General features: G+C 42.0%; 1 protein-coding gene across 2 annotated transcripts in view; it reads left to right on the forward strand.

The window, feature by feature from the left end:
• Nucleotides 1-19,987, forward strand: part of CNN3 (calponin 3) — a 30,469-nt gene extending 10,482 nt beyond the window's left edge. Inside the window, exons 2-7 of one of the 2 annotated variants that reach the window (XM_061411138.1) lie at nucleotides 13,289-13,410; nucleotides 13,630-13,696; nucleotides 14,487-14,624; nucleotides 14,993-15,109; nucleotides 17,204-17,350; nucleotides 18,874-19,987. In XM_061411138.1, the coding sequence (XP_061267122.1) occupies nucleotides 13,289-13,410; nucleotides 13,630-13,696; nucleotides 14,487-14,624; nucleotides 14,993-15,109; nucleotides 17,204-17,350; nucleotides 18,874-19,215 (933 nt within the window). In that variant the 3' untranslated portion in view covers nucleotides 19,216-19,987. The remainder of the gene's footprint in view (nucleotides 1-13,288; nucleotides 13,411-13,629; nucleotides 13,697-14,486; nucleotides 14,625-14,992; nucleotides 15,110-17,203; nucleotides 17,351-18,873) is intronic. The other variant, XM_061411139.1, reaches the window with a different exon arrangement.
• Nucleotides 19,988-21,617: the final 1,630 nt, after the last annotated feature.

Here is a 21,617-nt window from a genome sequence, read left to right on the forward strand (position 1 = left end):
AAGTCGGAAGGAAGAGAGGTGGGAGGGGGCCCCAGGAGTGCTGCAGAGAGGCCCGGAAAAGGAAACAGGCCACCGGACTTGGCCACGGAGAGACCACTGGTGAGCTTTTAAGAGATCATTTTCAGTAGAGCAAATTTCTGATGGGAGTGGAGTGGAGTTTAGGAATAAGTGAGGAAATGGGGAGGGTTGTCTTGATAAGAAGAGAAACAAGACAGTGTTCGAGGCTGGCAGCAGGTTCAACTGAAGATGCACTTGTTTCATTGCGCTTCCCCATTGATGGACTAGATAAAGGCCAGGGCTCAATACACATGGCGGGTGGGAGCAAAGCAGCACAGAGAAGAAGCTTTGCCATGAAAAACGGGGAAGGTATTGGGTTGGCCAAAAAGTTTTTTCAGATTTTCCCGAATGAACTTTTCGGCCAACCCGATAAAAAGGATGAGGACCAGAGAAACAGAACCGAGGTGGATAAGACCCCTTTTTCTGTTGCGAGTGCTGTGTTGCTCTTCTCACAGACCCCCTGATATCTGATGGCATACACAGCAGTAGCAGGAGAAGAGGGTCCAGGCCAAGGCCTACATGTGGAAAACACTGTTGATTCAGCCGCTTCTCTGCTCAGTCCTCCTGGAGCCCCCTTTGCAGCCTGGGCACTGCTGTCTCTTCATTCCCTTCCTTGGCCCTTGATTGGAAAGGATGTGAAGTTGGGCTGATTTTGTTATTTGTGCCTGGGTGACCTGCAAGCTTCATGACACAGCATCCAGGATACCTTGGTGTTTGGGTGCAGCCATCTGATGGAGGCTTCCGTGCTTCCAGAGAAACTCTCTTTCTCCCTCCCTTTCTGTGCTCTCAGATTGCATTACAATCAGGTACAATGTGAAGTTAGTTTTTACTGTTGAGATGCGAGAGTGCCCTCATGGAAAATTCCTTCCCTCTAGTTTTCATGGGGAAAAAAAAGGCAATGATAGCTTGCACAGACAATACATCTTAAGACTCTCAAGACATATCTCTAGCCAGCATCTATACTACATGTAAAATAAGATGTGTCAATCCTATTCTGTGCTGATTGTATAAAGCCATTTCTCCAATGGGCAGACTCTATCATAGTAAGCAGAAAGGGACCCCCAGGAGGAGCTCTCCTGAGAGCTAATGAGATGGTGGGGTCTGTTTCTCCTTGGTCTACTTTCCACTGTTGTCCATCAGAAGCTCAGAGTAGGGGCAGTGTGTGTGTTCTGACTCTGTGCCAGGGTAGGCAGCTGGGAACACTTGGGTGTGCGTGGTCAGTGGTCTGGAAGTGGAGAGGGCTTCCAAGCTGGGGAGGGACGAGTTTACAGTTGACACTTGGGATGTGAGGGTGGATTTCATGCTTTCTGCCTCAGGTCATAATGGACTCCGAGACTTATCCTATGAAGCAAACTTGCCAATGAATAGACATTCTCAAGCTACAAAAAGACTACTGCCAATGATACTCCTTGTAATTACAGAAGAAGAAAGGAATCGTCTTCAGTACTGTTCACATGCCTGACTCAGATTATTTAAGAGGCTTCTTGGGTAGCACAGTGGTAGAGAATCTGCCTGCCAATGCAGGAGATGTAGGTTCAATCTCTGGGTCCGTGAGATCCCCTGGAGTAGGAAATGGCAACCCGATCCAGTATTCTTGCCTGGAAAATTCCATAGACAGAGGAGCCTGGAGGGCTACAGTCCATGGGGTTGCAAAGAGTCGGACACAACTGAGTGGCTGAGTACGTGCGTATGCACACACACACACACACAGAGTCCTATGAGGAGACAAGTGCCTGAAAATCTTGTTTGGTCTCTGAGTTGTGTCCTTGCCACCTGTACCGCATTGGTGCCCGTCTCCTCCCCTCCTGTGTGCCTCTAGTCGGCTCCCCAGGATTTCTGTGCTTAATCCAGGGTCTGTGTGGCGTTCAGAGTAAATCACTCCCTCTTCTTTACGACATCCATCTACATAGTTAGACGGTACTAGTCTGTTCTTGGGCCCCCAGAGACCCTTCTAGGTCAAATGTAGCCGCTCCCAGCTGACCGGTCTCATGATAGGCTATATGCGGTTTTCCTAATCTTTTCCCCACCTAGTTTGCTCCTTCTAGAAACTGATCCTGGTTTGTCAATGTCTTCTTTTAGAGTGTGGCACACAGAACTGACTACCAGGGCACAGTGGGATTATTAACTAACTCTTTTGTTTGACTACAGAGCACTAACTCATTCTGTTTTGATCAATGTCATCACCTGATGAGGTGGTTTGAAGAAAGATTCCAATCCGTGCTTTGGCAGGTTGATTTTTTTCAGTCTCTAAAGTAGGGGTGATGATAATTGCCTAAGGCTTTATAGTTCACATACTCCTCTCACATTTGTTTCATTTAATAATCCTTTCCTTGATTTACCTCATGAGGCTGCTTTCATCAAACAAATAAGATGAGCAATAGTGTGTATTTTATAAATAATTGTAGACCTCTGCAGACCAAAATAGCACTCACTTTTCTTAGGATCACTGAGTAAGCATTACTAGTTAGTTCTAGAATTTTGGGGCAGGATTTTACATATATCTTAAAGAATTTGTTTATTAAGTTAGGATCTTTCAGAATTCAAAAGAATTTTTTTAAACTATTCCTGATTTATGTTTTGTAAGTTTAATAAGTGTGTCTAATAGTTTCAAATCATTAATTACCAAAACAGAAGAGCAGAGATCTCACTCTTAGCCTCTGGGTGCCTATCCCTAGGAGCCCCTCCCGCCTTGACGTAGATCAGCACAGTGGGCATGTTTGTTGCTTCTGACCTGGCCCTACTTCTAGGGTTACAAAACTGGGTTTCAGGAGTGCCATAGACATAAGGGACTTTTTATCAGAAAGTAAAACAGATATGTCCCTAGCGATCCATCTAAGATGACTAGATTGGTAGATCAAGGAGATGTGATGCCCATAAGAGCCAGCCATTCAAATGCTGATGCCTTTCGGTAACAAGAGAGATTTTTTTAATCTGTGGCATTTCCCTAGTCCGGTAATAGTCTTGGTGAATAAAAAACCAATTTGCTGAGTATCCACTATGGGCAGGCACGGGCTGCAAGTGTGGAAGATGAGTGAAGCCTGTTCTGCCATCAAGAAGACACAGGCAGGTGTTCTTAGATGTGCCTTGCATGCCGACACTGGCTCCTGGTGGCGACTGTCCTGCCCCCTAAGTGCCAACACACCTTTTCTGGAGTCCACTCAAGCATGACAGCCAGGCTCTTCAGCCTGTAAAGGAGAGGCCCTTGTCTCTGGGTGAGAGTGGGGAGGAGTGGGCTCCTCTCTATGTTCCTATTAACTGTTTGCCAAGATTCCTTACACGGGAAGCTATTCAGTATGCACATCTTTACTTATCATTATTTTTGAGTCTGGATTTTTCTGGGAATCCAGCCTCTATGATTACTTCCTCCTTGTTTTAAGTTTTAACTTTCTAAATCTACTTTTTAACTGTGTATATTCTAAATTCTGTAGTCTGATGGTCATTTTCCAGATAGAGAAGACAAAGTTGACATTCTGTTGTTTCTGCATTTTCCTGCCATTCCCTAGTTATACTGTTTGCTTTAGGCCCTGGATCAGGTCCTCTTATTTTAAAATCTCTAATTTTTTGTTAATTTCACAGTATTCATATGTTGAGTCATAGTATTTTTGTATTTGACTGTACATATTTGGAGGGGAAATTTTGTGCTGGTGCCATATGTTGCTACCTTGATCTGAAGGTTCAGCTGTACCTCTCAGAGATGGGCCCACATTTAAAACGCCCTTAGATGTTGCTCTGGTTTACCCCAGGCAGATGTGGATTTCCATAGCTGGGGAATATATAGTCATTTCCTGTAAATATTTAGTAACTTCAGGCCATAGGATGGTCTCAGATTCTATAGTGAACTTGAGGAAGTTGCAGTCTACCTTGATATCAGTGTAAAGTGATTTTCTCTAGAATTCCTACCCCCTACTCTCCATAAGATATAAACTTGCCTTTAATTTAAGTAAAAAAAAAACTTCTTTTCCCGTTTAAAAAAAGTATGTTAAAAGTACAGTTGAGCCCCTGATCCCATGCTTCTCTCTTCGCTGGAGAAGCTGTTGTCTTGCACTTGGTATTTATCATTCCCACAGGAGCCAATTTTAATCCAGTGTTTAAAGCTGAGGATAGTAGACTGAACATTTGTACTAGCTACTTCTTTTTTTTTTCCTTCAATTTTATACTTTTTACTATTTATTCAAGAAATTAAAAAAATTTTTTATATAACTTTTAAAGGTTATGTTCCATTTATAATTGTTACGGAATCTTGGCTATAATCCCCATGTTGTACAATACATGCTTGAACCTATTACAACCAACAGTTTGTACCTGCCACTGCCCCATCCCTAAACTCCTAAATTGCTCCCCACAAGGTGTTAACTACTAGTTTTGTTCTCTGTGTTTATGAGTCTGCTTCTTTTCTGACAAAACAAACCCACTTAAAAAAATACTTTATCCCTTTTCACCAGCAGTAATCTGAAAAGAATGAGAATTTGGAATGCAAAGACAGGCAGGAAGAAGAGTGGAGATGTGTGGTGATGGGAATGGACAGGAGCCATGGGCAGTGTGTGGGATGAGCCTGTCTGCAGTGGCATGTTCTTTTTGAATTGTGGACGGTAAAGAGAACAGGTTAGTGTGGGATTTGGTTCATACAGGTCTGTACTCAAGCTTGAAACCGGAAGGAAGGGGGCAGGGCACACCTTTAAAAGAATGACGTGGCCCGAGGACACTACCTAAACTGACTAGAACCAAATGGAGTTGACTTCCGCTAGATCTTGAGCCTTAGGGTGTGTTCATTGTAACACATCAGCAAGCTAGATGATACACCCACAGGTGCCATGACTTACAGGCCTGCAGTCCCGCAATAAAGGTCAAAAGTGGCAGTGGCCCGATTCCTGGAAATCCCCACCCCTTCCCCAAAAGAGCTAGAATACTCTTTCCACTCGTTCAGTTCAGTTCAGTTCAGTTCAGTTGCTCCGACTCAGTCATGTCCAACTCTTTGCGACCCCATGAATCGCAGCACGCCAGGCCTCCCTGTCCATCACCAAATCCCAGAGTTCACCCAAACTCATGTCCATCGAGTCGGTGATGCCATCCAGCCATCTCATCCTCTGTCGTCCCCTTCTCCTCCTGCCCCCAATCCCTCCCAGCATCAGAGTCTTTTCCAGTGAGTCAGCTCTTCGCACGAGGTGGCCAAAATATTGGAGTTTCAGCTTTAGCATCAGTCCTTCCAAAGAACACCCAGGACTGATCTCTTTAGAATGGACTGGTTGGATCTCCTTGCAGTCCAAGGGACTCTCAAGAGTCTTCTCCAACACCACAGTTCAAAAGCATCAATTCTTCGTCGCTCAGCTTTCTTCACAGTCCAACTCTACATCCACTCATTACCCTATGTAATTGTTGTTTAGTTACAGAGCTGTATCTGACTCTTTTGCTTCCCCATGGCCTGTAACCTGCCTGGCTCCTCTGTCCATGGGGTTTCCCAGGCAAGAATACTAGAGTAGGTTATGCCATTTCCTTCTCCAGGCAATCTTCCAAACCCAGGGATCAAACCTGCATCTCCTGCATGGGCAGGTGGATTCTTTACCACTGAGCTGCCTGGGAAGCCCGCCTTATGAAATTACCCACCTCTATAAAAACTGACAACCCCATATCCTGGGGCCACTCTTCACCTTCTGAGATAGCTCACACTCTGTCGAGTGAGTTTCTAAATCACTTCTTACCTATCATTTTGTCTCTCGCTGAATTTTTTCTGTGATGGGACATCAAGAACCTGAGCTTCATTAACTCCTGAGACCAGATGTGATCTCAGTTAAAAGATCAATTTGAGTCGCCATCTGAGTTGCACAGTTTCAAGCTGATATAAATGGCTAGTGTTAATTAGGAGATGTGTGTGTGTGAGGCATTGAGATGGGCTTCCTTCTCACAGTGATCTTGGAAGGAAGAAGACTACTTGTAAGAAATGAGGTCGCCAGAGTTAAGTTACTTAGGTCACTCTGGAATTGGAAACACAGTTTTTGGAAGTTGGACTTTTAAAGCATGTGATCTTTGGTCTGTTGTATCCCCGACGTGAATAAAAAATTTACCAAGGTGTTTTACATGCTTGGAGGATCTATTGGGGGAGGGGTTTAAGGTAGGTAAACCCTGTTAAAGCCTGTTCATTGTGTTGCATGAGGTATCAATCAGAACTAGTGAAAAGCAAAGGAAGGGAAGCGGCATCTTGATACTTCAGGTGGAAGTTGGAAGGTGGAAATCGACTATTTGTTTCTTGTTTTGAGGCTGGTGGTCCCCGTCTTTCTATTCTCCCTTTAGTTTAAATACTCTATTCTTTTAAAATACCCTTCTTTATTCTCCATGGGGGCGCAGTGAGTCAGACACAACTTAGCGACTGAATAACAATAATTCTTTTTTTGGTGAATGTCTCAATACACCTTGTTTAGTCGCACAGAGTCAGACACGACTGAAGCGACTTAGCAGCAGTAGCAGCAACTAGAACTTAAGCTTTTAGGGCAGAGTCTCTGCCTTTGAATCATGCCTGTTACACAGTCACCATTTGAGTGAAAGGAAAAAGGAATACAGAAGGAAATTGAAGGAAGAATCCGACACACACTTGGATCACTTTAAAGAGGGAAGCTGACATTGAATGTGATTTTACATAGAGAGTTTGGGGTAATGCTGGATTGTCCTGGTGGCTTGAAACAGTCTAGTGAGAGTTCAGGAATAGCTGAAATTTGGGGGATGCTATTGTAACTACCAGAGATAGAAACCTGTCTGTCTACTTCAGGTTTTAACAACAGGGAAAGAATAGAGATGCAGACATAGAGAAACTGACATGTGGGCACGGACGACGGGGTTGTGATTTGGGGAATTCAGTTCAGTTCAGTTCAGTTCAGTTGCTCAGTCGTGTCCAACTCTTTGCAACCCCATGAATCGCAGCACGCCAGGCCTCCCTGTCCATCACCAACTCCCGGAGTTCACTCAAACTCACGTCCATCGAGTCAGTGATGCCATCCAGCCATCTCATCCTCTCTCGTCCCCTTCTCCTCCTGCCCCCAATCCCTCCCAGCATCAGAGTCTTTTTGATATATTTACACTACCATGTGTAAAATACATAGCTAGTGGGAAGCAGCTGTGGAGCACAGGGAGCTCAGCTCAGTGCTCTGTGATGACCTAGAGGGGTAGGATGTGGGGTGGTGGGAGTGAAGCTCAAGAGGAAGGAAAGTGTTGGTCACTTAGTCTAGTCTAACTCTTTGCGCCCCCGTGGACTGTAGTGTGCCAGGCTCCTCTGCCATGGAATTCTCCAGGCAAGAATACTGGAGTGGGTTGCCATTCCCTTCTCCAGGGGATCTTCCTGACCCAGGGATTGAACCCAGCTCTCCCGCATTGCGGGCAGATTCTTTGCCATCTGTGCCACCAGGGAAGCCCCAAGAGGGAGGGGATATATGTATACATATCGCTGATTCATTTCATTGTACAGCAGAAACTAACACAATATTGTAAAGCAAATATACTCCAATTTAAAAATAAAGAATAAACTGTACAGAAAAATAGGAGTTTCCAAAAATATATATATATATTGTGAGAAGGAATATATGGGAAAGACACGCCCTTATTCTTTAGTCAATTCTAGGATATCCTGGGTGTAAGTGGGCCCTCAGACACTTCTTGTACGTATATAATCATCACTCTTCCTCATGCCAGCTACTGCTCCATCTTTCTACTAAATCGCCTCTTGGCTGAATGCTCCATAGTACAGTGTGGGAACAGCACTTGCAGGTCAGTTGTTGAGATGCTTTTGAGGCTTGGTTTCCCTTGTTACTCATTGTCCCCTTGTAGGGATTCCGAGGGAAACTTCTCAGACTTCAGTGCCAGGAAGGGCTGGGCAATTCGTGACAGCGGGCAGGAGCAGGCGTTTATCTGATCTTCTGTCTCCCTTTACTATTAGGAAGTGTAGGCCCTCAGGGCCTGTGTTTTTGAAGGGGCTCTTTTTCTAGTGCTGTTTTGCACACTATTTATTGTAAGATAAATGCAATCTGGAAGAAGACTTGCAGACAGGACAGGCGCTTACCCCTGGGGAGTGGGAAGGATGTGGGATTTGGGGGAGGAGTGAAGAGAGACCTGTACTTTTAATTCTGTGTGTGTGTGTGTTTGCGCTTAGTTGTTCAGTCAAGTTCAACTCTTTGCAACCCTTCAGGCTGTAACCCACCAGGCTCCTCTGTCCATGGCATTTCCCAGATAAGGATACTAGAGTTGGTTGCCATTTCCTTCTCCGGGGGATCTTCCCAACCCAGGGATCGAACCTGAATATCCTGTGTCTCCTGCACTGCAGGCAGATTCTTTATCCACTGAGCCAACAATTTGTTTTCCTCATCTCTTTCCCAAGGAGTCTTTTTAGATGTTTTTCCTAATTGCCTCCTAACCTCCCCCAAATTTAATATAAAGGAACAGAGTTTGTTGAGGGAGGGTCACAAATTATTGTAATATCTAAGAGAATGCATTGCTCTACATACTTAATTTTTTTAAACAAGTTATTTTAGAAATCCAAAAGAAAGCTCACACAGCTGGAGGGCTGTGCTGCCTTTGAACTGTAGGGTGACTCCACACTGGAGCTCTTGGCTGCTCTGTGGAGAGCGTGGGAAGGAGCAGGGGCTGGAGCCACTGTGGGCCTGGCCTGGCTCAGAAGCACTGTAACAGGAGGATGGTCTACACCATCAGACGCCCCGGAGGCTTTTTCCCAGTCTTCATTTCTGCTTTTTGATTGTATTTGGCAAGGTGGGGGTGTTTGGTGAGCTCCTGAGAGAAGCCTCCAACAGGTGTTCTCTGCAGTTGTAGGAAAGTCATTTGCAAGAGTGTCTTGGTGTGAGAAGAGTTTGTAGGCCCTGCTATAGAGAATCGGAGAAGGCAATGGCACCCCACTCCAGTACTGTTGCCTGGAAAATCCCATGGACGGAGGAGCCTGGTGTGCTGCGGTCCATGGGGTCGCTAAGAGTTGGACACGACTGAGCGACTTCACTTTCACTTTTCACTTTCATGCATTGGAGAAGGAAATGGCAGCCCACTCCAGTGTTCTTGCCTGGAGAATCCCATAGATGGGAGCCTGGTGGACTGCCGTCTATGGGGTCACACAGAGTCAGACACGACTGAAGCGACTTAGCAGCAGCAGCTATAGGGAATTCCTGGGTGTTTAGGGAAGGATAGGTGTTTAGGGAAGGAGGCAGGGCCATATGAGGAACCAGGGACTGCTGTGGACTTGAAAGGACCAGGCAGAAATTCTGAAAGCTGCCTAGGAAGGTCAAATAAAATAAATCTTAAAGACTAGTACAGAAGTCAATGTTTATAACCAACTTAGAGGAGTGATTTTTAAACAGACTAAAATAAAATTTCCATAAGGTATTAATGAGATAAGATTAAGTAATTTTTCAAGGTAACTTTTTTGGTGCAAGGGAAAAGAATGTCAGCATTTGCTTACTCCCTGACATTTAGAAATGAAAGATTTTTAGACAAAAATAGTAAGTAAATTTTATTGGCCAAAGCTTACTTTTTATTTTTAATTGCTCTCAGTCCCTTGATTTTAAAAGATGTATATAATAGTTTAAAAATAACCTGTGTAGTTAAACAACATAAACATTAGTTTGAGGCGTATTCTAGGATACTTTTAAAGGAAATGTATGATTTCTGCATCCAGTGGAACAGAGCTGCAGGCTGCAAGCTAAGAGACAAATTGAAATAGATTTTTCTCCCTGGATGATTTCATAAATTTGTTATTGTAAACTTAAAAACAAAGTGCACATTCCTAAGTTTTGAACTCTATTAAGCTGACATGACTGCAGAAAGCAGTCACTTATTAGCAGTATTTGGGCAGAAAAGTCCTTGCTACTCCTTCACTTCAAGGAAAACTCTTAAGTGAAAACCAATCATTACATGATGCGGAAGCATACCTAGTTTTCTTTTTTAGTTTATCACTTGGGGTGTTGAGCTTTGCACATATGAGCTTATGATTTTTTTCTTTGCATGTGCTATTATTACATTAAGTCTGTGTCTCAGAGACAGTCAGCAAGTGGTCTAGAGCCCCACCTGTAACTAGTCAGAGTAAGGGTTTGAACCCAGGTCCCTCTAAGTCCAGTCCTTGATTTTTCTCTCATCACTCTCTTGATAAGAACACTGACTGCTGCTGCTAAGTCACTTCAGTCGTGTCCGACTCTGTGTGACCCCATAGACGTCAGCCCACCAGGCTCTCCTGCCCCTGGGATTCTCCAGGCAAGAAAACTGGAGTGGGTTGCCATTTCCTTCTCCAATGCATGAAAGTGAAAAAGTGAAAGTGAAGTCGCTCAGTCGTGTCCAACTCTTAGCGACCCCATGGACTGCAGCCCACCAGGCTCCTCCATCCATGGGATTTTCCAGGCAAGAGTACTGGAGTGAACAGGAGATAAAAATTTCTCTCTGGTGTTCCTTCTGGGATATTTCATGTTACATCTGTAACCACTCTGTGGTTTGGGACATGGCACCAAACCTGTCAGAAACATTTTGAACGCAGGAAATGTAAATATGCTTTTATGTTTTTTTGGTTGAATAATAATTGGTCTGATTTGGTTAAGAATTACCACCACCACCCCACAAGAAAAACAAAACCCCTCCAACATAATTCCATCTCTACAATTGAAAATATGAAGAGAAAGAATTTCTTTTTAAATTTTATTTTGGAGTACATATAGTTAACAATATTGTTAGTTTCACTTGTATGGCAAAGTGATTCAGTTATATCAGTACGTGTATCTATTCATTTTCACATAAGAGAAAGAATTTCTTTACAAATTTTGCTGATTAATCAAATTATTTAACAGAAAGCTTAGCATGGGAGCAGACCTGGTTCACTTATTCAGCCTTCCTGTTGTATGGACAGGAAATGGTTTGGAAGTGAGATGAATTAACCAGTGGTCCCTAGCAAAATGGGTAGAGCCAGGCTTTAGCCAAGGTAGAGCCCCTCCTAGCCGAGGATATTGTGTTTCTTTGATTCATTGAAATGCCTCTCCCAGTTGAGAGCGCTTTGCTTTTGAAAAAAATTCAACTCACTCTTAGATATTGTTTGTCATAGCTGTGCTTAAGGAGTACTACTGTCTAGCTTTCTTCTTTGCTTGTCCTTTTCTGTCCATTTTCCCCTTACTCCCAAATTTATATAGAGAGGACTTCTTTTCTAGCCACCTAGAACAGGATTTCAGTGTGAAAATAGAGCCAAGTCTTAAAATTTTCCCAATTTGTTATTTATTCCATTTTCTAAAGGTGCCATGCATAAATAGGTATGTTTGGTATGTTGGAGGAGATGCATTATCCAGGAATATTTGTCTGAGGTATATATAATAGGAGATGGCTCCTTCCTTCACACCAGAGGCTGTGTGTTCCCATGGCAGAATCTTTGAGCATCACTACCTCCTTCTCCCTGTTCACACCTCTAGATGCCCATGTAACTCAGACTGGCAGGAAGTCAGAATAGATAGATGTGTGATTTGGGGGGATTGGGGATCCTCGTGCAGGAAGTTAACACACAGTGTTGTGCCTGAACTATCTCATATAAACTAATCTCCAAGCCAAACCTTAATCCAGGAAACACTGCACAGTGTTAACTTACCTTAACATGAAAATATAAACTCATTGAATTTCCATTTTCAATAGCTGGTCAAGTAAATCTGCAGCTTAAATAAGTTACTATTTTGTCAAAGGCTGTTGAGCTCTTTCTCTAGTTTGGGGAGCAATGCAGATGATAAGGACTGCTGTCTCAACATGTGTGCATGCTAAGTAGCTTCAGTCGTGTCTAACTCTTTTGTGACCCTATGAACTGTAGCCCATCAGGCTCCTCTGTCCATGGGATTCTGCAGTCAAGGATGCTGGCATGGGCTGCCACGCCCTTCTCCAGGGGATCTTCCTGACCCAGGGATCGAGCCTGCATCTCTTGTTGTCTCCTGCATTGACACTAGCACCACCTGGGAAGCTCCTGTCTTCCTAAAGGCACAGTAATTACTGGAGCAGAAGCCCAACTTGGTGGGGAGAGGGGAAAGGTTTCCTCTGTGTCTGGGATAGACTGGAACTTGAAGGGCCTCTCCATGACAAAAATGTCATCATGCCATCTCATTTCTTTCAGTCATATGTTATAGAAGCAAACATTTCTACCAATTCTTTCCATTTCCATCAATGCTGCAGCTCACTCCCAAGCTTACTGTGATGGCCATCCCCCTGGGCATTGTCTGTGTGCTGGGGGCACTTTTCACCTGTGCTAATGAGCAGAAAAATGACCTAATCTTTCCTTCTTCCCAGCTGTGTTCTCCTTAATAACTCTGATCAGCCTGTTTAAGGACTGACCCTGGGATAAGGAACAGCTTAAGTACTTGAGCATGTGATCTTTAACAATATTTACATTTTATTATTATTTTTTGTAATTGAGGTTTATGGTTTTATTATGAAGGGATCTTTTAAAACCTGTTCGTAGCAGGTATTTTTAGCATGTATGATAGTAAAGCAGATATCTGTGTTGGTAATGTTGCATTTATTGTTGAATTCTGTAAGTAGAGAGTAAACTTTTCTTTTACTTATTAAATGGTTGGGTGTTGGAGGCAGTGCTGGGTACTAAGAGTCCAAAAGTGAATTAAATGCTTTTCCTTCCTGTGAGGAGTCTAATATGATACAGACTATGCTTAAGCAGAATTTCAATATTCTAGTGTAAGTACAATAATTATTGTGAGGAAGGTGTGTGTATATGCGTAGGGTGCTGTGTGTTTGGCCAAATAGACACAGAAACACCCAAACTTTCTAGGCAACAAAACTGTTAGACTGTTGGGCATTGGCCAGTTGCAGTACTGTGTAAAACAGTTGCACGTATCAGAATGCTGCCACCCGTACTCTCACTTCATGTGGTAGCTGATGACTTAATCTTCGACGTTTAAAGTTGCCAGTGCCATATCGAAATACACTGTTAGCCTTTCACTTCCTGCGTGTCATGAACGGGAATCTGTTTTAGCTTGATCCACATTTTCTCCCTCTCAGTCCCAGCTTCCCTCCATGTGTTGTTCATCGTTTTGTATGACACCTCCTTAATCACAACAGTTTTATTAGTTACTGAAGCTCAAATGGTTAGGTTTGTCAGTGAGCTCCAGTGAAGGTAATTTACTGCAGGTCACAGATATGGTCTGAATGAATAATTAATAAGAAGGAACCAGCAGCTTTGGGTGCTTAGTGTGAAACTTCTAAAGTTAGGTAACTTGTATTTCAGATTGCTTCCAAGTATGATCATCAGGCAGAAGAAGATCTCCGCAATTGGATAGAAGAGGTGACAGGCATGAGCATTGGCGCCAACTTCCAGCTGGGCTTGAAAGATGGCATTATCCTCTGCGAGTAAGTCTTGGCCCTGACGTGGCTGCTCTTCCAGTCCTCCCAGGGTCACCTCCCAGGGTCACCTCTGTCATGCCCTCTTTCCCAGTCCAGGGTGGCAAACCTTGATATTCTGCAAATGTTTTTAATGCTTTCCTTTACTGATGTTGAAAGGACCAACTTTACATTCCAGTCCTGGTTTGTTCCAATAAGTATGCTGTCACTTAATGCTTTTCTTTTCAGACTCATAAACAAGCTACAGCCAGGCTCAGTGAAGAAGGTCAATGAGTCCTCATTAAACTGGCCTCAGGTAACAGCCAAACCAGCAACCCCTGATTCTAGTTGGTTACTCTTTATGCAGCAAGAACTTGATTACAGTTTTTAGACATTTTAGCGGAAATCTGTGTACATGACTATATTTAGTTCTCTGATAGTGTTACTTTTCAAATGTTTCCATAATTACTTAGAATTAGTTCTGTGACTCTTAGATGTTTAGCTTAGAAGTTTTCCTATTCTGTATTTAGTCTGTGCACTCTCAGGAGTCGACACAGCTTACACAGAGAAAGACAACCTAGACCACAAGATGAATAAGGGGAAAATCAAGGAATTTAACATAACCAAGGGTTGACTGTAGAACATGGTATTAACCTTAGTCTTAGTTTATGAATGTGTATGATTAAGTAAAATTGAATCTTTTGTCTTGAGCATGTTTTGAGACAGAATAATCATTTAGTAACCACACATTTTTTAAAAATTAAAATTTAAACACAATAAATTGTGCATTAATGTAATTTTGTACCATTTGAGAAAGAAAATTCCAGTCTTGGATAGCTCAGACACTGAATTCTTTAAAACATGTAAGGAAGGTCTTGACTTTAAAGAAAAAACCTGACTGCTTAAAAAGACCATTATGTAATCCACTATGAAATACTCTTTCCCTTTTTCTAAGAGAGCTACACTTACTATGTATCTGGTTAAGAATCCTTGCCAAGTAGCTTTCTGCCTTGCATCTTGTATTTAGTCATAAAGACTTAGAATTCCTAGATAATATGAATGTCAGTGTTTAGCTCCAAAAGTTATATGCTTTTTTTTTTTAATAGTTGGAGAATATCGGCAACTTTATTAAAGCTATTCAGGCTTATGGCATGAAGCCACATGACATATTTGAAGCAAATGATCTTTTTGAGAATGGAAACATGACCCAGGTTCAGACTACGTTGGTGGCCCTAGCAGGTCTGGTACGTATATGTCTTTAATGGCTGGTTAAAGAAATCCCTACTACATTGGTGATTAATTGCGTCTTTGCCCTCATGGGAATTCAGGCTAGGCAGGGAGAAGCCTGTCTCTGTGGTAATTATTAGCTTTGGAGAAAGGCTGCTGACATCAGCTGCCTCATACTGGATAGCTTAATTAGAGTACTCACGTTTCAGAGGTCTCTAGTGTAGTTTGAATGGCCTTAGATATTTTTTTCACCACGAGCTTGGTCTTACCGAATGAAACCTTTATCTGTGGACCCTATAATTTCTTTGCTGTTCCTTCTGTAAAACTCTGTTGGCAGAATCTGTGTAAGTGTTCCTTTTCAGTTAGTGTGCATATTTCTGTGTAGGCCAAAACAAAAGGATTCCATACAACCATTGACATTGGAGTTAAGTACGCAGAAAAACAAACAAGACGTTTTGATGAAGGAAAATTAAAAGCTGGCCAGAGTGTAATTGGTTTGCAGGTAAGTAATGTGGTATTGGGGCTTCCCTGGTGGCTTCAATGGTAAAGAATCCGCCTGCCAATGCAGGAGATTTGGGTTCAATCCCTGGATCAAGAAGATCCCCTGGAGAAGGAAATGGCAACCCACTCCAGGCAAGTATTCTTGCCTGGAGAATTCCATGGACAGAGGAGCCTGGAGGGCTACAGTCCATGGGGTCGCAAAGAGTTGGACACAACTGAGTGACTAATACTTTCACTTTTTCATTCTTGCCTGGAGAATCCTACGGACAGTAGAGCCTGGCGGGCTAAAGTCCGTGGTGTTGCAAAAGAGTCAGAGCTGACTTAGTGACTAGACAACAATGATGTGGTATTGCTTATTATTTTTCACCATCCAAAGTGTCTAAGGAATATATATATATACATTTTGCAATGGATATGTGGCTTATACAATTTATCTCCATTTAAAGCCCATTAGACAATGATGGTTTTAGAAGAAACCTCAGACATGCCCTCTGACTTAGTAATTGTTTCTCCAGGAAATGTTTTTTTTAGTCCTAATTACATTGTCCTAGTTTCCAAGAAAACATATTTTATAAATTCCTAAATGTTATTGACCAAATGAAGCAATTTTATAAAACCTCAAAGCCAGTCATTTATTTACCCTAAAGCATGGTTTGTCAGTACTGGGGAGTTGTTCATTCAGGTATTTTTTTCCTTTATGTTGTTCTCTTAGAGAATGTCACAAAAACACCACTGCTAAATGCCTAGTATGCTAAGGGCTTTACTATCTGATCCTTTTGGATACAATGCGCCTCTGTTGATTGAGTCAAATGAGGTGGATCTGTTCATTAATTTCAGCTTTATTGGAGTATAACTGACAGATGAATTTGTTTTTTACACAGTACAAAATTGTACTGATGGCAAGAGATTACAAATATGAATTTCCAGTAATCAGTTATTTAAATTATGATAACTGATTACTCAAAAAAAATACGGTAACTCCATAAATGGAACTAGTAATGAAAAGATGATAATACAAGAGTTCAAAGATTAAAGAAAACAAATCAGGATTATAAAATACTGTTGTCAGCGTGATCCCAGTTTTATATTTAAAATGCGCGTGCATATTTTTGTGTGTGTGTGTGTGTGTATTTGTAGGTACATGTGTCTGTGTATATACACAGAAACAAGGTAAAACTGAACGGTAATACACGAGTGAGTGTCTAAATGTTAGAACTATAGTGATTCCCCCCCTTGCTTTTTGCTTACTATATTTTTTATCTTCTCCAATACACAGGTTTAACTTGTAATGATACAGTTTTCCTTTAATAGATCTTTGTTTTTAAGGACAAAAGACCAACAGTAGAAATGTGTCCCCAACTGGAACAGGGTATGCTGGTTACCCCTGAAGCCATGTTACTCACAGTGGAGAAGAAAAGTTAAAATTTTCTCTCAATGTGGTTGAATTTAAATTCTTCATTCTGCCTCTCTGTGTCTAATGATACGTGAATTAGAGATATAAAATGTAGCTTTTTTCCCCTAAAAATGTTGATTTTAATGAAACTTAAGCCCTTGCTAAGCTGCCAGACAAGACACCTGACATTTACTATCACATTTTATACAAAACACATCTGGAGTAGAAAAGCATGTTGTTGAGCCAGAGATTGCTCTGTCCCTTTAAGTGGCTGAAGCAGGTACCCCTTAATTGGTTGCCTGTGCTACAGAGTGTGGGAGAAAGAGTAGCATAGGAAATTAGTCACAATTCTGCCAGTGTCGTAATTTTGTGTGTGTCTGTCCTTCTCTTCCTGTGTGCACATTTTTATCTGATTATGTTGTGAGGTTTTATATCCAATGAAGTCTTTGAAATTTTTCTTTTGCAAATGAGCACCTTAAAATTTTATTTGTAAAAGCATAAAGGTTTTGTATTTAGTTAATGGCAACCTCAGCTCTGGAGGGGACTTGTCAATGGCGTCCCTTCTAAGAAATCTTTTTTTAGTTCAGTTGCTTAGTCGTGTCCAACTTTTTGCTAAATCTTTTTTAGCAGAACAGAAAGTTTGGTTGTGTCCTATAGATTGTTGACTTCTGATAATTAGTGATTTTATTTTTAACTTAAAAGATGGGAACCAACAAATGCGCCAGCCAAGCAGGTATGACAGCCTATGGGACGAGGAGGCACCTTTATGATCCCAAAATGCAAACTGACAAACCTTTTGATCAGACCACAATTAGCCTGCAAATGGGCACCAACAAAGGAGCCAGCCAGGTAAGTGATACCTTGATTATACTTGTTTCAGAGAGTACAAAAGGGCCATTTAAATTCACACTTAACCTTATTCTTATTAACCAAGTTCAAAGTGGTTATTTTTGTGTGATATATATATAGAGAGAGTATACTCCTTGAGGAAAGGTAAGATTTGCTGAGAAAGCAAAAGGATCAAAGGACCTTTTCTGCAGCCACACAAGTACCGTGTGGCCACGGCTGTTATTGGCAGTAAGAACAGCTGGTGTTTCTACCAAACCAGAAAAAAAAGATACGTTTATTACAGTGTTCTTGCTCCGAATCCAAGTGAATTGCTCTGACTTTTTACTTATTTCTAATGCTTCCTAGTTTTAAAGGAGCCCTCAGTAAACTTGGTAGGTAAAATTATCTGGTGTTTTACAAAGAACTCTAGCTAGCAGCCTGGTAAATGTGTGCATAAGTGGATGGAAATCAGCACAAGGAGAATGCTATGAATAGTATTCTAACACTATGCACGATGGAGGTATTTCCTGTGAAAAACAGATCACCAGTGCCTCGCAAGGAGATGCACCCATGACTACATCAGAGCAGAATACGTCTTATATCCAGCAGGAGTGGGGATAAGTTTTGAGAAAGCGTTTCGTCATGACCTCATGAGGCGTGTTGTTGCCCTTTATGGAGCTTGTCCTGTCACATGGGCTCTGTCTCAGGGCTGCCACTCAGGTATTTTTTACCGATTAAATCTGAAGCATGTGCTTGGCATAAAGGAAGAGATGAGGTGAGTTACCGGCCTGTGAAAAGGAGGGGAGTAGATGTTCTGAGATGGCTAGCTCTTTGGCACCTCAGAGCCTCAAGTCCTTAAGGACTGCTCAGAGTGAAATTTTTTTTTTTTAAGTTATAATATTTTGAGAAAGATCTTTATTTGCTTTACACAGCAGTAAAAATTTTATATTATACATTGCGTATGTGCATGCTCAGTTGTGTCTTGACTCTCTGCGACCCCAAGGACTATAGCCCACTGAACTTCTATCCATGGAATTCTCCAGGCAAGAATACTGGAGTGGGTTGCCATTTCCTGTTCCATCAGTGTGGTTTTTGTTAAATGTATTACAGACTTTTGAAGTTGGCAACCTGGAGAGCGTGTGTGGTCATAGTAGGCATTCAGCTATAACCTTCAGCTATGCCAGCACTCTGCCTTGTGTTTCTAGTCTTTGTGCCCAGTCTCCTCCCTAATCCAAAGGAGGTGGTATTGTCTCCACCTTGTACATGAGAAACCTAAAACTGAAAGTAAATTAAGTTGTCTGAGGCCACAGAGCAACGTTATAGCAGAGCAAGGACTTGAAGGGAAGGACTGACCTAGCTTGAAAGCCAATGAATAGTACTTTGTAAGAGAGATTCAGCATTAAGATATTTTGGTAAGCTAGCTTTACCCCTGAACCGAATGAAAGTTACTAGTGTTCATGTTCAATGTGCATTTCATCATTTAGAGACAATTCACAGGAAAAGATTTTAGCTGCTGTTTTAACTTTGCTATGTTTTAATACTAGGCGGGAATGTTAGCACCGGGTACCCGAAGAGACATCTACGATCAGAAGCTAACATTACAACCCGTGGACAACTCGACGATTTCCCTACAGATGGGTACCAACAAAGTCGCTTCCCAGAAAGGAATGAGTGTGTATGGGCTTGGGCGGCAAGTGTATGATCCCAAATACTGTGCTGCTCCCACAGAACCTGTCATTCACAACGGAAGCCAAGGAACAGGAACCAATGGGTCAGAAATCAGTGATAGTGATTATCAGGCAGAATACCCCGATGAATATCATGGCGAGTACCAAGATGACTACCCCAGAGATTACCAGTATGGTGACCAAGGCATTGATTATTAGATTCACAGAGGAGCTCAGTATTTAGCCCATTGTTTTTATTCAGTGAGAACCAAGCTAGCCTTGAGTAATTTTTATCTTGTCTTCCTAAAACACTATTATGCTTATTGTACCTAAAGGAACTATTGCCTTACATACATTCCTTTTACCTTTTTCTGCCTCTTCCCTAAATAGTTGCCTTTTAGTGCTGTGACAGTTAAATCCTACAGCATAACCAATAACTCACATATGAAGTAAAAAGGAATACTGTGAAAGGGGAGTACTCTTGTACAGTCAATTCTTTCATTAAAAATCTATGCATTTTTACAGTCCTCTACTTAAACTGGTATTTTCAAACAATAGGAAGCTTTTTTTTTTTTTTTTTTACAGTTTAGTATCTTGTTTCTACATGGAAGACTAAACATGCTTATAGCTAAATGTGGTCTTTGCCAACTAAATTTAAGATGCAGCGTTTTAGAAATTTACATATCAATGTTTCTACAGTATTGTTTGCTAATTTTTAAATAAAGTCCTGATCAGTGTGCATTTGTGATTATATGTGTACTTATTTTTTACCTAAGGCGACGAGATCTTTTCTGAGTGGTGTTTCAAAAGGAGCATGTACAAAACTGGCCTGCAGACATCAAAGTCTGGGGGTGCCTTTGCTCTTCCTGTTTGTGCCAATGTATCGATGTAGAATTGCTCTGTTTTCTTCCACTGTATTTATTGCTGCATTTCTCAGCATAAACCTATCCCATTGTATTTTTTATAAATAAATATTTTTTTTGAACATTGATACGAGCCACAGGCTGATTATTTTTCTGGCTAACTTCAGATGGGTAGAGTCAGACTTTTTTTTTTTAAGTATTCTTTCCCAGCTATTGTTACAAGGTACTTTAACATTTCTTTACTGAATCTACACACCATTACACTGGGACTGAATGCTCTAGACGAAGCTTAGAAAAATGAAGGGACCTGCCCATTGCACACAGGAAATGCCAGCCAGGATTCAAACTATCACTTGACCCTTTGCTTATCCCATTGTGCTTCAGCTGCCTCTACCTCATTCTAAAATCCAATTTGGAATAATCTTAAAATCATCTTGGGAAACATTAGGGATGGGGTAGGGTGATTTTATGTCATATTCTAGGATGAATAGATACTAAGAAACATCTGGATCAGGGATAGGACATGCTGTTTGATAACAGATGAGGATTTATAGTGTTAGCAAAACCTAACCTTTGGGTATGACATGGAGGTCAAACATCTAAGTGTTATAATGATAAAAAAAATCCAATCATGAAGAAGAGACAAGTGGTTAACATACTTGCGGATGTGTTCTCAGCCAAGTGATTTCCTCCGATAGCACTGGCTCTCTCAGGCCTTGGGGGTGAACCGTGCCTGCTTGTTTTTCGCTGAGGCAGATAATGAGGACATAGGGGTGTCTGCACCCACAAAACCAGCCCAGTTGACTTGCTCATCACACAACAATGACCAAGTTTTATGCTTTAGAGAAACTGCTCTGTAAATCCTTTTCTTAAAAGGAGACGAGTTCAGCTAATTCAATGGTGCTGTTTAAGAGAAAAGTCGTAATCTGCATCTGTTACAGGAGACCTGAGCCTGCACGGAGTTTTCTGCCCTGCGTGAAGAGGGGTTTAGGGAAACATATTCACTGTTTGTCCTGCCAAATAAGCCAGACTGGCTGTCCTTTTAGGAGAGTGGGTAATTCTGTTCACCTGTTCATCTAGTTGAAGCAAGGCTGCCAATTAACATGTTAGATGTTTCTATTTGTTTAAAGCTTTAAAAAGGAAAAACATGGCACCCCACTCCAGTACTCTTGCCTAGAAAATCCCATGGACGGAGGAGCCTGGTAGGCTGCAGTCCATGGGGTCGCAAAGAGTCGGACAGGACTGAGCGACTTCACTTTGACTTTTATGCACTGGAGAAGGAAATGGCAACCCACTCCAGTGTTCTTGCCTGGAGAATCCCAGGGACAGGGGAGCCTGGTGGGCTGCCGTCTATGGGGTTGCAGAGTTGGACACGACTGAAGCGACTTAGCAGCAGCAGCCCAAGGACTCCCCTGCCCCCATTTCTCTGACCCACCACTGAATCTAAACCTGGGAATGGGGTCCAGGCAGAAGAACTTGAAATCTTCCTCTAGGCAGTTCTCAGGTGGGGCCGTGCTTGAAAACCACTTATGCAGAACGTTTGCTCATTTCTACGAGGTAGCCTTGTACTTTGAACAAAATTTAACTTCACATCTGATTAAGCTTGTGCCTATTCTATGCCATGCCCATCAGGTGGTACTTCCAGTTATACTTTTGGTTTTAATTGTCCCTAAATTGAAGAATTGTACTTTGAAAAGCTGTAACATAAATAGCTCATTTCCAGGAGTGAAGGATTAGGAAAAAGTTCTCTGTAGTAGG

Source organism: Bos javanicus, chromosome 3 (genome assembly GCF_032452875.1).
Source record: "Bos javanicus breed banteng chromosome 3, ARS-OSU_banteng_1.0, whole genome shotgun sequence".
Taxonomy (NCBI): domain Eukaryota; kingdom Metazoa; phylum Chordata; class Mammalia; order Artiodactyla; family Bovidae; genus Bos; species Bos javanicus.